Below are 16,427 nucleotides of genomic sequence, written 5' to 3'. Positions count from 1 at the left end.
TTTTGCCCTGCCACAGGAAGGGGAGATGGGAAATTGCACTCCATGGGCAGAAGTCCCTGCACCCATGCATGAAAATGTTAGTGTGGCTCCAAGCTATCAATCAGGATAATTACAAAGACACTAACCTTTAAAGCTCTAGAAAACTCAGTTTAAATGTTAGTATGCTATAGCCATCATGCCTGAGCTGCCCACTCCTGCCTTACTTCTAGGCTGGCAGTTGGGTAAGTGGGTTGGCAGCTAACGCTCCTCAGGAAGTTATCTTTGGCCCTTGGATTGATTACTAATATATTGTTTCAGATGATATTATTGTTCCATGCTTTGTGTAACTGCGAGAAGAAGTACAAGTAAAGGAACTTCTGTTCTTTCTGAGGCATCTGGTTAGACGATTGCTGAATTTGCCGTCTTTTTTCAATATCTAATGAACATGATTGTTTGGAAGTGAATGCTTTTTGAATTGGATTCTGTTGAATTAAAGCAGCTAACACTTGAGGAAATTTTTAAAAAAGATACAGTATCCTCAATTTTTCTGATTTTCAACCAATCTTTGCTGATATCAGTAAACCTCCACAGAAAAGCAAGTAGAGCTAGGCTCCCAGCAGCCAGTGTTGTCCTTTCTTTTAGAAATTAAATTTACTCTGATTTTATTTGCCTTCTTTCTTTTCTAAATGTGGACCGGGCTATAAGTGATCAAAACGGCCCTTTTTGTTTCAGTTCACAATGAAACGAAACTTGTGAATGCACTCAGGCCGGAAACCCACTTCCTTTCATGCAACGATCCTCCAGGTGTAACATCTTGTACACAAGTCTATAAATTATCTTTCCTAAATAAGAATTCTGATTTCAGGAGGACTATAGGAGGAGCACTATGCATTGGTTAACTTGGGATCATGGGAATTACAGGCATGAGCAGGCCAACAGAAAGGGAAACCAGTCCTTTAAATAAATTTTACATTAATGTCAGTGTTCTGGCTCTATAAAGGTAAAGGTCCCCTGTGCAAGCACCAGGTCATTCCTGACCCATGGGGTGACGTCACATCCTGACGTTTCCAAGGCAGACTTTGTTTACGGGGTGGTTTGCCAGTGCCTTCCCCAGTCATCCTCCCTTTACCCCCAGCAAGCTGGGTACTTATTTGACCGACCTCGGAAGGATGGAAGGCTGAGTCAACCTTGAGCCGGCTACCTGAAACCGACTTCCGTCGGGATCGAACTCAGGTCGTGATCAGAGCATGGATTGCATTACTGCAGCTTACCACTCTGCGCCACAGGGCTCACTCTCTAGCTCTATAGGAACTCTTGATTTGAGAGAGTTTGGGGACTATATAGATATAGGAACTGTCTTCAAGTCACAAGGTTTATGAAATCTTTCACTATCTCTTGTAAATATAACATATAACATTCTGTTTTAGAAGGATCAAGACTGAGTGGTTATTACCCTCAGCTTTCAGTGCATTGCATATACATGTATAAATAATAGCCATTGGTTAGCTCGGTCACAGGAGAGTTGGAAGAAGTGGGAGAACTCTCTTCTCATCCCATCAAACCTACTAGCTGCAGACCCTTGTCAGATACAGTAGGGAGGAGAGACTGGAGGGTCCACCACCTTCCTAAAGATTTCTCAAAAACTGCAGCTTTTATATTTGTTTTGGAAATACCATATGAAGTTCACCATTACAAGATCCCCCCCAAGTACCCTTGAACAGTCACATTGAGTTAATACTATTCGGCACCTTTGTGTTCCCACGGCTGCTACTTTTCATTTGTCCTCAGACTGAGTTGCCCATACCTTGCCAAGCCAGTTAACTGGTGCTACACACCTGATTTTGTTTGCGAGTATCCACAAAGCCATTGATATGTCACATGAGTCACCACAGCCAAATGGAGTGGACAACAGTGTGGGCAATTAAAGCCAAATGAGGAGGACACTGGCACCTAGACCAGCATGGAAACAAGGTCCATGCACTTGCAACAAATGCTTAATACTGCCAAAAGGGTCAGCCCTGGAAGTAAACATGGAATGAGGATGACTATTTTGGCTTAACTCTAGTAAAAACAGACCAACATAAGCATGCACCCATGTTGTGGGCATTGTAGCTTCATGCTTTCGAAAGAACTTCTCTGCATTTGAGGATGGAAACCACCAGACATAGTGTTCTCATCATAACTCATCTTTTCCCTGTCCCTCCAACCATCCCAGCAGGCTAAAGTTCACCATAAGATGCTTTGAAATCCCCACTGTAGCATATCCACCCCTTGCTAATGCCTTCTTTCCTAAAACGTTTGGTTTTCCTTGAATAAGGGCTTCATTGTATTGGGAAGGCTAGAGGAACACAAGTCTGGAAGAGAGACAACCCAGCTGCACACAGCCCAAAGCTGTTTTAGAATTATATTTCATGGTTGCATCAGCCTGGCAGTCCCCATATCTCTGCTCATGTGACCAAACTGGGAACAGGGCCAGCAGGGGCAGCAAAAATGAGCATTATCTCAGGGCTGGGGAAATCCCTCTAACTGACATGGTCATGGTTGATACTTCATATCTGCACGTGGCGGACCTCTGGATAGTTGCGATGACATAAATGAGTGAAAGGTACGTGGAATCTGTTGCTGTTTTAAAACTTACGTGCTTTAATATTTTTTACAAGCAGAAGTTCAATGATGCAAGACGAAGCAAAACTCTGTCCCTATGCTTTCCTGAGCAACATCTTGAAACAGAACTAACCATATTAGTTAGCAAAAGGGTGTTTAAAATTGCCTATACCATACAGACTTGTTTCAACTAGGGGTGTTTCACATTCATACAGTTATAATTAATCCAAACTGTAAAATGACAGTAATATTTGGACATCTTTGTATCTAGCCATTATTCTGAAGTCTATTCTAAATTTCAAGGAAGTCAGAGAGAGATGCAGCAGATATGCAACTGACAGGGATTCGTACCGGTCAGCATCGCTACACACAGATCTTGCCACAGAGGATTGAGCCAATTGGTTCAAAATAATAGTGAGGCTCTCTTGCCAATCATATTGCCTGCTCCATGGGTAGAGCTTTGAGTGCGTAAGCAATGACCCATGTTTGCTTGTTGTTCTTATCTATGGTGTTGCACAGGAGTGAATGTTTTGCTTGCACACACTGACATACAGATATGGAGGCTGGAGGGGCAAATAGAGACAAATGCTCCCTTCAAGCAATAAGCAGGACTGCATGTAAGATTTAGGGAGGGGCAGGGCTCAGTGGTAGAGTATCTGCTTTGCATGCATAAGGTCCCACTTCCAATCCCTAGCTTCTCCAGTTAAAAGCATCAGGTAGCGGGTAATGTGAAAGATCTCCTGAGACCCTGAAAAGCTGCTTCCAATCTTTGTAGGCAATCTTGACCGTGATGGACCAATGGCCTGATTCAGTATAGGACAGCTTCCTGTGTGTTCATGTGTAATGGACAAAGTCAGAAGCAACATATTTTTCTGGTAACCTTGTGATCAAAGTCTAGGGTAGGGGGGAGGCGAGGGGCTAGGAACCAATGTTTCAGTTGTTCCACCCAGCTGTCTGACATCTATATCTTCTGTGATGCAGAAACAACACAGAAACGAAACAGCCCAGAAATGAGGTATCTGTGATCAGTATGTGATCTTTCTCAGTGTCTCATTTGTCACCTTACAGCTACAGATGTAAACAGTTTTAGATCGGGGCCATAGTGCCGGGGTAGAGTTTAACACCCCCATCCCATTTCCCCAATGAATATATCATCTTCACTGCTATTGGAATGGATACCTGATTTATAGCTTGTAACAAGCGCAAGATTATGTTGGTACAGCTTTCGGAAGATTGTGAGTAAAATTCAGATGCCAAGGATGTCAGAGTGTTTTAGTGCTTGTAAATGTACACAGAGAAGGAAAATTAGTGTGGCTTAGAATCCACTTGGGAGGGCATTTTATAATAGCATGTAAGATGTACGGCAACATCTAGACATGGGATGTCAGCAGTACCCATTTCCTAGTTTCCTAAATCCTTGAATTTCACTCTTGTAAAAAGGGGCTTGTGCCACTTCCACTAGCCACACTATAAATATTCATATGTAGCTCATTGAGGTTATTACCACATGCAACCTTTGTGTCAAATTATGTTCTGCTCCTGTGTCAAACACCACTACCATCCTGTAAGGACAGCATATTCAGATTTATTGAGGGGGGAAATGTAATACAATAGTCAGCAACCTTTTCCAGATGTAATTTGAAACGGAGACCTGATCTATAACTTGTCACAAAGAAAAGGTTCAGTTGGTACAGCGTTGGTGAAATTATGGTTTAAAAAAAAAATAGCACAAAAACAACCAAAGAATTACAGGATATAACCAAATCTATGCAAGTTGAGTGAAATGCTTAAGGAGCCTTTCTCTTATGGAAGTGGCTCTTAGAGCTACTTAGGTCGGAGAAAGACTCCATAGGCTCGAAGAAAGCTTCAAAGTTTGTTGAGTACAGTGGTAGAATACAAGCAATTTTTGGAGGGTAAGCTGAAGCCTAGAAAAAATATACTCTTTGGTTCATTAACTTTATGCATTTTGAATTACTAGTTCTCTCTGTCCTCATATTTGTTGAACATATCAAGAAATGCATTTGAATGTACATCAAGGCTAGCGAGTGAAAGCCATTTTAAACTTCTGTTCAGACTTTCATCAATATGCTTTGTTTTTGCTGTGGAACAAAGGTAACAGTTATATATCCACAAGGCAGCATCTGTGCACGGTTATCCAATGACACGATGCACATTCATTAAGAAGAATTTTTGGCCACAGCCTTCACTCTGTTAAGAATCCCAAGTTTGGCGGCTGCCTTAATGCAAGGTTAGCAACTAGTTTCAAATCATAGATTTATCCATTTTTAAAGCAGGGTATTTATAGCATTGTTTCAGTTCCCCCACAGGCAGAATATTTCAGGGCTTCTGGGAAGCATCTTTTTATTCAAGGAAAATACAGTACAGATTATTTTCATTGCTTCTTTTTTACTTTAGGGATAATAAGAATCTCCAACTAGAAAAGAAAGGGGGCAATTTTGCAACTAATACTATGGCTCAGACTTCTATAATGTATACCGGTAAGCGCAGATAGAAAAATTAAGGGCAAATGGTTACAGAGGTTGAATATTGGTCCCTTTTATAGCATTTCTCCAACACTGATAAAGTAGTAAAAGGCTAGAAACTCAGGGCCTCCTATGTTACCTACCTTCACAGCATGGGAGCTACTGCAACATGGCTCCCTACACAGCTTACAGTGCAATCTTTAAGAGTTACTCCAGTTTATGCCCATTCATTTCAATAGGCTTAGACTGGAGTAACTGTGCATAGGACTGCACTGGGAGGTAACGCCAAAAGCCTTGACCCATAAAGGTAGCTCCTTTCCATGTCAATGGTACTCGAGTTTCCAGGGGATAGATACATTGTGGGCTCATCATGTATGCCCCAGGGCTCCATGGTGTGGGAAAGAAAAATGTTGTAGTGGCTCCAGAGCCATGAAAGCGACGTTGGAAGAGGCCCTGAGAGAGGCTCACCAAAGCCAAGAACAAGAGAGGTGGCCAAAGTATCATCTCGGTTTGGCAAGAACAATACTGGGACTTGCAGAGGTTTCGCAAATATTATTAAGCATAAAGTGTCAATGGGCATGACTTTTAAATATTACAAAATGTTATGCACTGGGGTCTACTCATGTCAACAGTTACCTTTTAAAAAGTTTTAAAATAGCTTCATATGGTCTAAACCTGAAATTTGAAAAAAATGCACTAAGCAAAATGTAGAAAGCTCAGAAAACCATCTTTAGTTTCGAGACAAAGATTTACAATTAACAGTGCAATCCTAAGAAGGGCTCACTCCCAGGGAAACGTTCTTAAGATTGCATTGCTGATTATGCCAATAAAGGTATTGAATTTTTTTTAAAAATTGAACTGTAAAAATGCCAATTCATAAATCAAATGGCTGCAAGCCAGTTATGAGACCAGACATTTCAGAAGATGTTTTTCTCATTCTGTGTAATCTGTCATTATTGTATAGACATGTTAAAGAGCAGCATGAACTGTCCAAAGACAATGTATCTGCTAGCTTAAGACAGGGCACTGATGTCTTCAGAAGGACAAAAATATAGGCCCTTCACTCAATTTTAAATGTTTGTTACAAATCTATGAGTCTGTGTGAGGTTTGATAACTATCAGCAACAAAAACTCCTATTACATACAAACTCCTGAGATAACTTTGGCCCCTTGTCACATACTTGCCCATCTTACTAACCAAATGCTATAGTTCCCCATTTTAAGCCCCCAAGAGAATTTATAAAAAGTTCCACCAGAAAAAAGTAGTCCATTTTATATACTGATATGAAGTGCTGTCGGTATAGGAGGAGGGGATGTATGGCACTTTCATAGACATTCAGTATCTTAACAATGTGCTGCATTTTTTTTTAATATGATGCTGCTAAATGCAGCTTGCCAACGTCAAATTGCAGTTATAGTGGGACATGGCTGAAGAGGTAGGACACAGATTCGCCATTGTGTGTTCTTCGGATAGCCTCTGCCAAAATCATGGAAATATCAATAACCTAAACGATAAGAAAAGAAAAAGAAGGTAAGAAAAGTTGAAGGCAGTAGGAAAAGAGGAAGACCCAGCATGAGCTGGATTGATTCGATAATCATAGAATCACAGAGTTGGAAGGGACCACCAGGGTCATCAAGTCCAACCCCCTGCACAATGCAGGAAATTCAAAACTACCTCCCCCCACCTAGTGACCAGAAGATGGCCAAGATGCCCTCCCTCTCATCATCTGCCTAAGGTCCCAGAATCAGCATTGCTCACAGATGGCCATCTAACCTCTTCTTAAAAATCTCCAGGGAAGGAGAGCTTACCACCTCCCGAGGAAGCCTGTTCCACTGAGGAACCGTGTTAATATTAATGATAGGATGGTTTGGAGATCATTAATTCATAGAGTTGCCATAAGTTGGAGGCGACGTGATGGCACATAACATACATGTGGAAGGCAGGAGGAAAGCAAACATTACAAATGAAAGCGGTCTGTCTAAAAATTGATAAAGGACAAATGTGTTGGTTCACCTCTGGCCACTAGAGGGCAATGAGAAGCCATTTCAAACCACAGTGAAAACTTTACATAAGCTTCCTTATTTCTACTGAACCACCCATGAGCTTACCTTTCCACTATTTAGGCATCCATCCAATCAGTCTAAATACCTGCCAGTATCTAGATGGTACCCTTACTCTTCATTTACATTTCTAACACTTTTGCGGTGTTCTTTTTGTTAAAGGAAAATAAACGGTTTAAATAGCAGCTGTACTTGGCAAGAAGAGTTGGTTTTTATATGCCGACTTTCTCTACCACTTAATGGAGACTCAAACCGTCTTACCATCACCTTCCCCTCCCCACAACAGACACCCTGTGAGGTAGGTGGGGCTGAGAGAGCTCTAAGAGAACTGTGACTAGCCCAAGGTCACCCAGCTGGCTTCATGTGTAGGAGGGGGGGAAACAAATCCAGTTCACCAGATTAGCCTCCGCTGCTCATGTGGAGGAGTGGGGAATCAAACCCAGTTCTCCAGATCAGAGGCCACCGCTCCAAACCACTGCTCTTCACCACTACACCAAGCTGGCATCTACTGGCTGATCTCCTCCTTAAGGTAGCCCTTTCATCTCCGTTGCGGTTCCCACTTTGTGGGCCTGGCTCCTTGAGGAACAGGAGGGGGATCATCTCTAGACGTTTTTAGGAGCGATTGCAAGGACATTTGCTAGGGCTTTTAATGGGGTGTAGGTTGCAAGCACTGAGATGTGTGGGGTTTTTTATTGTGGTTTGTATGTTTTCATTTTGGATTTGTAAGCTGCCTTGAGCCACAAAGGAAAGATGGGGTATAAATATTTTAATAAATAAATATGGTGCTGCAGTGGCTTGACTTGTCCCTCCTCCCTCCAGGCAAATCCTTTCCCAAAGAAATCTCCAGGCTGAGCCAGCCTCAGCAGTCTTCACGTGATGGGAAAAGCCCAAAGGATTCTTTGTGAAAGAGAGGCCCTTTTATGATTCAGCTTCACTTTGTTTGTGATGACTCAGGAACATTTATGTATGCAAATCGTTTTATGCAGTCTCACAGCAGCTTTAGTCTATAAAGAAAATGAATCATAAAATAAAAATAGCAACACTAAATTTTTGCAGCAATAAAAATCAATAAGATAGATCAACAATAACAAGCCCTAAAGACACTGGATGATGGATGAGGTGGAATGGATAGCTGCAGCTGTTCAGTACTCCTTGTAGGGCTTGGCCTGATGAATAGGGTTGCCAGGTCCCTCTTCACCACCGGTGGGAGGTTTTTTGGGTGGAACCTGAGGAGGGCGTGGCTTGCGGAGAGACTTCAATGCCATAGAGTCCAATCGCCAAAGGGCCATTTTTCTCCAGGTGAACTGATCTCTATCGGCTGGAGATCAGTTGTAATAGCAGGAGATCTCCAGCTAGTACCTGGAGGTTGGCAAACCTACTGACCAGTAATACACTGTTGTGGTGTTATACCAATGGGAAAGTGCTTGTGGCCAGTTCCACAGATTTCACTGTAAGACTTGGAGGCTACACAGCAGGGAACAGGCTGCAGCAGGGGGTGGGGTGGGGAGGAGAGAAAGTCATGCTCCATGCGCAGAACTCCTTCTGCCCACGGAAACACTTCATTAGATCCAAGCCTAAATCTGGCACTTATCAACTCTCTCAGATGCAAGAGAGAGATGGATTTTGATCGCACAAGAACGGGCATTTTACATTCTCTCCCCTATCCTACTTTCAAATATCTAAATTGTCCAAGAAGCATAGATAGCGGAGTCTCTCAGGTGTTTTATTTCTTCAATTTCTTACCCAGGAAACCCAAATTAAACCGATATTCCAAAGTACAGCTCCTCGAGATTTGCTGCACAAAATACACTAGTACATTACCTGAATCTTGGGACAATGTTTCATTTTTTCTTCCTGCGGGATTGTGTTTGTTACCACCACTGCTTCAAAAGCAGCATTATTGATCCGAGAAATAGCAGGGCCGGAGAAAATTCCATGAGTAAGAATGGCATACACTTTAGTTGCTCCTGCAGACACCAGCCTATAAAACATAGGGTAGGAAAAACACTTGATAAACATAAACCCATAATTCCAGACAGCGATTTTCAGGAACCAGCAAACCTAATTACCTCCATGTTTCTCTCAGCACAAAGAAAACCTTTTTCAAGGTAATTGCTGTTGCAAGAGTGACCTGGCTGGGTTGGATAACCCGCTAGGCAAACGGAACATTTTGTGATCTTTATCTTTCAGGTGCTTTGAGGTACATAAAGTCAAACTACATAAAGCTTTATAATTGTCTGTTTCATGCCATATAAACTCAAGTAAGCAAGCACTGCAGTGGAAGATAGCAAATGTAGATTTCTCCTCATCTACCCAAGCCCCTAAAGGCATCTGCAGCCCCCTCCTTTACATCCTATTTTATTTCTCAGAGGAGAGCACATCTTGATAAAACTATCAGAGTATCAAATTCAAACAATGCCTGGTATAGAGGTATTATCAGAACCACTGGATGTTACCAAGTTATTAGATGGAAGTAGTTTCCATATAAGATCTCCTTGGTATGGCGGGTAGTGTGCAGTGATTAATATACAGTGATTTGGAAGCAGAGCAAATCTCGAAATGGAAAGGGGCAGAAATCCCAGGGAAAAAAGACTGGATTTTGAAAATGTTTGAACTGGTGGAAATGGCAAAACTTACAGCCATTTTAAATCAAAAAGACAATGCACGATTTACGGGGGAATGGGAGGCTTGGATGAAATATTGTGAATATGAATTAGGACTGGGGAAAATGGAAGATTACCTTTTAATCTGATCTAAATGATACTATTAATATTAAGAATTATAATTATTTATATTAATAGAATATGTTATATGAAATTTAACTGAGTTATAAGAATAATTAAGATCAGACCAATCACGACGGGTTAGAATACTTTATTAAGAGGCGAATGGAGGTGATGGGGAAGTCGAAGAATTTTCCGTTATTTGGTAGTTTATAACGTATATAAGAAATTATAACAACATCTAGTTAGGATTTAGAATTACATGTTACCATTATTGTTGTATGTTAATATGGAAAATGTTTATTATAAAATCCAATAAAAAAAAAAAAAAAAAAAAGGAAGCAGAGCAAATCTATAACGTGGATACATTATAGATTTAAGAAGGATGTTGACAAGTTGGAGCATGTCCAGAGGAGGGCAACCAGAATGGTCAAAGGTCTGGAATCTATGCCCTATGAGGAGAGACTTAAGCAGCTGGGTTTGTTTAGTCTGGAGAAGAGAAGGTTGAAGGGTGACATGATAGCCATGTTTAAATATTTGAAGGGATGTCATGTTGATGAGGGAACTAGCTTGTTCTCTGTTGCTCCAGAGACTAGGACACAGAGTAATGGATTTAAACTAAGAGAAAAGCGATTCCACCTAAACATTAGGAAGAACTTTTTGACGGTGAGGGCTGTTCGACGGTGGAATGCGCTGCCTCGGACGGTGGTGGAGTCCCCGTCTTTGGGGGTCTTTAAGCAGAGGCTGGATGGCCATCTGTCGGGAGTGCTTTGATTGTGGGATCCTGCATGGAAGGGGGTTGGACTGGATGGCCCTTGTCGTCTCTTCCAACCTTGTGAACTTATCAAAAGTTCTACAGCAGAGCCTAAAAATAATGCCTTTTGACCAAGTCTGAGCATATTTTGGAACCTCCTAATACAAAATGAAACTTAGCAAATACAAAAGCAGCCACAATTGAAGTTTTGTGATAAACCATTTCTGCTTTCCAGTTCATCTTGTCTTGCATATTATCCTGCTCAAGAAGTCTATCCAAATCCCTTAGGGTTTACTCACTTGTCTGCTGCAAAACACACGGTGCCACACGTGTCTGCCATGTCATCCACAAGAATTGCTACGCGGCCGGTCACATCACCAACCAAGACCATTCGGTCCACCTCATTGGCTTTCTTTCTCTCTTTGTGAATCAGGGCAAATTCAACATTAAGTCTGTCGGCAATTGAAGTGACCCTGCATTGTGTGGATACAAATGGTGAACATTTCTCTCAAAAGAAAAAAAAATTACACGTAAAATCAAATATTAACAGAGCCAACAATTTCATGCCTAGTTACTAGTAGGTAAGTCATGAGAAGGATCAAACAATAATAAACATTTAGGGTTGGATCCAGACTAAATTTGCAATATCTACAGTTTCCCCCTTCTCACTGCAGATACCCACCACCCATGTTGTTCCTCAGGCGTTCAATGGAGAACAGAGGGCTGCAGTGGGAAGGAGGTAAGCAGGAAAGTTCTCTTCTGCTGTTCAAAATTTTATTCTGGATCCAACCCTTTATCCCACAATCATAGCCACAGCATCTGGAAGTCAATCCCTCCCCCCATAAAAAATTAAGATAGGATTTTGGTTATTAAAGGTTATTAAAGGTAAAGGTAGTCCCCTGTGCAAGCACCAGGTCATAACTGATCCATGGGGTGATGTTACATCATGATGTTTACTAGATAGGCTATGTTTTACGGGGTGGTTTGACATTGCTTTCCCCAGTCATCTACACTTTACCACCAGCAAGCTGGGTACTCATTTTACCAACCTCAGAAGGATGGAAGGCTGAGTCAACCTTGAGCCGGCTACCTGAAACCGACTTCTATTGGGAACGAACTCAGGTCGTGAGCAGACATTTGACTGAAGTACTGCAGCTTATCTCACTGCACCACGGGGCTCTGTATTGGTTATTAGTTGCAGTTTGAATGTTAGCTGTACTTGAGAGAGTTAATATAATCAAATTTGTCATAACTTTACACATGTAATTATGGGAGAGCCTTTATTCTGCATTGTTTAGTTTTCAGAGCAACACAGACTTTCAAAGCCCGGGACTGTTATCTACCTTATCTCACATACTCCTGATCTTATAGCCCTTTCAGCAACATTTCAGTTAGGGATGTAAATGACTGTTGATGATTTTGGTTTATCTTCCCCTCCCTCCTTCACCAAACCACTCAATATCAATTTGATTGTACTTAAACACAGTGAAATTACCACATTTTACAGGTCAGTGTATAAATGTTATAGCTGCCTAGGTGACGCTGCTGAAAACGTTTCACTGTATGCGGCATTTATAACATTACCATGTGGAATACCCTGACTGTGTTGAGCAGCTGTGAGCCCAGGCCAGCAGCAAGGTAAAAATCTGTGTAGCCGGCATGGAGTTTTACTCCAAGTAGGGGGTCACCGGCTGTCTCTTGTCACAATCATATGTATCCACAGCTAGCATTAACACTGGCCTCCATGTGGAGGGCATAACGTAAGACCCTGTTCATACGTTATCATGATGATGTGGCTGCCACCACTCACCCAGTTCCTATGGACAAATCAGTTACTTCCCTTACTAGCACCACACATCCTTGTGGGGATGTTGCCATGAAAAACAACTGCATAACCCAGCTGAACCCTGCATATACATTAGTATGCACATAATTTGCTGTTATGATGAAGAGCCAGACTAGACTATGCAGAAAAGGATGATAAGCAGCTGCTGCATCACCAGGATAAGGTGCATGAGTTGGGAATAATTCAAGCCATGCTGTTGGATGACCCATTGGTGTCACCATGCTGGAAGGTTCTGTGGACTGCTGAACTTGAGGCACTAGAGATACCCAGAACTGACAACTGCCAGGCTTTCACTGGAATGGCCAACCTATTATAGGATGTCCATATTCATCTGTGCCTTACTAAAACTCATTGGATACAGTTATAGAGTTGGATGCAATAGAGGATTCTATTCCATGATCAGCAAGGGGGGGGTGATTTCACAGGAGTGTCTTCCAGGAGTGGCACTGTGGGCTGCAGCGGGAGGGGGAAGGCAGGGAAGTCCATTCTGCTAGTGGAAATCCTTTCCAGAAGAAGCAATTTACCATGGGGTCCAAGCCACAGACTCAGGAAGTATCCAGACCAAATTTTCCACTAACAGGAGGTGTGGGGCAATTCTGACCAACTTCTCCTTCCTTGTGTAGACTCCTGATTTGCCTCTCATGCTGTTCCTGAGGGTGTTCTGTACCCCCAAGAGCAGCATTTTGGGGAAATCAGTGGGCTGCTGTGGGGGAGGGCAGAAGTGGCTTGCATTAGCAGAAACTCAGTCTGAATCCAGCCCCACTGTCTTGAATTGTATTTGAAGAGATAAATTACAGGTACAATGAGTCATCGTTTCCCCCCATTGTTGATATAATTACATTTAGCTTTCACAGAGGTTAATAGACATAAGGACACAAAAGTATGGCTAAGGTACATAACTGTGTGATGCCATATGGGTGAAAATATTTAGGACTTTGGGAAATTAAGTGGAGAAGACCAAAAATATTCACTCACTAATGCAGTTTGCTGTACACACTGAAAAGAGGCAATTTTTATTGGCTTGAACAGAGGAAAGGCTTCAGCACCAATAGCTGCTGGAAAGAAAGCCAGAGCATTAACCCAGATTTCTGCAAATTCCTTGTTTTGAATACTTTTTAGATCATGTAGTGTGAACTGGGGAAGGCTGAGAGCTACAAACCTGGATTCTGTTAGCTTTTGTTTTTAATTAATTAACCATTTACAACCCACCTTTCTTTCCCCAATGGAGAACCAAAGCAGTTTACATTGTTCTCCTCTCCCCCATTTTAATGTTTTATTTTATTATATTGTTTTTACATTATTGTTATCCATCCGAGGTCCTGGGATGCCTGGGAGAAAAGCAGGTGTATAAATATTTTAAATCAAATAAACAATGTTTAAGTTTGCTACATTTCTTGAGAGTATACTGCACCGTACCAATTTTGAATTAAAATTTTGGCTCGGTGAAAGCATTACTTGAACCTGATAGACCTTTTGGAACTTCTGTATATCTCTATCTAGGTAACGAACATTGTCGGCTACCTCTTACAGCCCATTCCTGAAAAATGGGCTGGAAGTCCATAGGAGGCGGCATGACCTCGCCACCAGCGTAAGTGCGTGTAATCATGCGATTACATGCACTTACGCTGGTGGCAGAGCACTGTGGGACCGCGCCTCCGCTGGCGCGGCCTCTTCGTGGTGCCGGCCACGGCGTAGAGAAGCCGCGCCGGCACAGGGGGGCGGGCCGGGGGAGGAGCCGCTGGTTAGGCGGCTTCCTATCCTGGCTCGGCAGGATACTCCGGCACTGGGAAAACCGGTGCTGCGCCTGCTTGTGAGCAGCCTCCTTGTTTTCAATGGGGCTTTTAGCCGCGAAACGACTTTTTTTGTTTTATGGCGTGCGCAAATTGGCTTAGGAGGTGCCGTTGCGCCTCTTCCCCGCCAACTCCGCATGGCGTTGTTTCAGGAATGGGCTGTTAGTTATTACTGTTTACAAAGTTTGCTATACATTATGGATAGCTTACATATTACCCAATCCATCATCACCGCTTTTTTGCACATGACGATTATTTACTACAAACATGGGGAAAACTGCTCACACCAAAATACACCCCAAAAGTAAAGGCCATACTCCTAAATAGAGGAAAACCACAAATGCATGAAGATTTAGTACTGTCACAATCTGGGAGGTAATGCAACCAGGGGGCTGGGTCAGACATACCTTAGAAAGATTCCAGATGCTTTCTTTCAGAAAATACACCTTTGCTTTAATAAATATATATTTTATCAAAGAAAAGTAAAATATCAGGAGTGTAAAATGGATATATCCCAAGAGATGTTTATTCTTAGATGTGTCATAGATGGTTTACATGAGCTAAAGAACTGTCTCAGTGTACTCTCCAGTAGGAAATAATTCAATTAAAATACAGTAAACTCTTACCTAAACTTCAGCAGGGGCAATGAGGTGGGTCTCATACTAGAGAAAGGAAACTTAGACAGCTCCAGAGAAGGGGGAGAGGGAGAAACAGGAAGAACTGCAGCAACTGTGCTACAAGAAGCAAACAGCAGGGAAAAGCTCTTTCCTTCTGTAGAGGGACTCAGCTAAGGAGGCCAAAAGCAAGGAGAAGAGAGAAAAGAATGGTCTTTAGAACACTAATCTTAAGCAATACACTGATTGCCCCATGTACTAGTTCACTTAAGCAGACAACAGAAGTGTTAAAGCACATTCACTCAGCTTTGTAGAATGGATGCTAGGAAAGGCAGCTGAAGGGTGTGTTCTACCTTTTTGCTCCACCTGCATCAGGTGAGACGATAACACAGTTTCTCCAGTCCACAATATTTTCTTTGATCCACTGCAACACTGCCGGTTCTGCATACAGGTTGTCCACTGGGATATCAAAGAATCCCTAGAGACCACAAGAGAGGAATTAGCTTGACAAATCCCAGATGTCAGGGCATTCACGGCACCTAGAAATTTTATCAGTTATTTATTTTAAGTGCCTCCTGGTGGTTCTTAGTAGAAGTACAGTGCTTAGAAGTACAGTGAGGGACAGAGGTTAGCTTTTAGTTGTGATAGAAACCAAGTTTAACCCATACTTATTTATATACTAAAACACTTTTGTTATAGCTTTAAAAAATGACAAGCAACAGAAGGGTTTAGGATTAGTTTTTGTGGTAGCAATTAAAGAGAAAGTGAAATGGAAAACTCTGAAGGATGAAAAGTAAGTCTGGCTCCTAAATTTTTTGGGGTGGCTTCTAGGTTTCCAGAAACTTTGTCAAGGCCTGTGTTAAGCACTGTTGATTGTGGCTTGCACCTGCCCTGTGAAATCATTAACTCTTGTCGAAGGTTCTGGCAGAAGCAACACATGAGAAAAAACTGTAAGTATGGCTGGAATGCATACAAGGTAACTGTGGCATACAGAAACAAGGCAGAACCACTTATTAAACATAATAGAACAGGCTGTGTAACCGTGGTCTTGGTATTTTCTTTCTTGACGTTTCGCCAGCAGCTGTGGTAGGCATCTTCATATAAAAAACTTGATATGAAATATCCTGTACAGTTGCAGGCCCCGAAACAGATGGGGTGCAGAGTAAAGTGGTCTCCGATGCTAGAGTCAAATTTAAAGGGGGTTCTAGAGAAGGAAAATTTAGATTACCTTATATCAGTATTTTTGGTTCCAGATGCAGGCCAGGATATATTGGCTCTTTATGAAAGCTTGATTCAAAAACTAAAAATGCATTTAGTTAAGAACCAAGGGCCCAAGAGGCAAAGGTCGTGCAACGCTTCAAAATCCTGGTTTGATAAGGAGTGCCTTGAGGCAAAAAGAGAGTTAAGAGAAGCATATAACATCCCTAGGAAAGCCGAAGGGGCAGACAGACCAGTGATAGTCCAGTCCCTCTCCTCTCTCAAGTATACATATAAGAGGCTGATAGTAAAAAAGAAAAGAGGGGAGGTGAAGGCCTCGTGGAAAAGGGTGATACAAGCAGCAAAAGAAAAGAAC

At 42.1% G+C, this 16,427-nt stretch overlaps 1 protein-coding gene across 1 annotated transcript in view; it reads right to left on the bottom strand.

The window, feature by feature from the left end:
- Positions 1–6,379: 6,379 nt before the first annotated feature.
- Positions 6,380–16,427, bottom strand: part of PRPS2 (phosphoribosyl pyrophosphate synthetase 2) — a 30,044-nt gene continuing 19,996 nt past the window's right edge. Inside the window, exons 4-7 of the mRNA XM_056862194.1 lie at positions 15,208–15,332; positions 10,904–11,077; positions 8,949–9,108; positions 6,380–6,571 (exon numbers count right to left, since the gene is read on the bottom strand). Coding sequence (XP_056718172.1) covers positions 6,479–6,571; positions 8,949–9,108; positions 10,904–11,077; positions 15,208–15,332 — 552 coding nt within the window. The 3' untranslated portion in view covers positions 6,380–6,478. The remainder of the gene's footprint in view (positions 6,572–8,948; positions 9,109–10,903; positions 11,078–15,207; positions 15,333–16,427) is intronic.

This window comes from Euleptes europaea, chromosome 16, assembly GCF_029931775.1.
Source record: "Euleptes europaea isolate rEulEur1 chromosome 16, rEulEur1.hap1, whole genome shotgun sequence".
In the NCBI taxonomy this organism is placed as follows: Eukaryota; Metazoa; Chordata; class Lepidosauria; order Squamata; family Sphaerodactylidae; genus Euleptes; species Euleptes europaea.
Note: the sequence above shows the minus strand (reverse complement) of the source record. Positions and strands in the feature narration are given on the sequence as shown.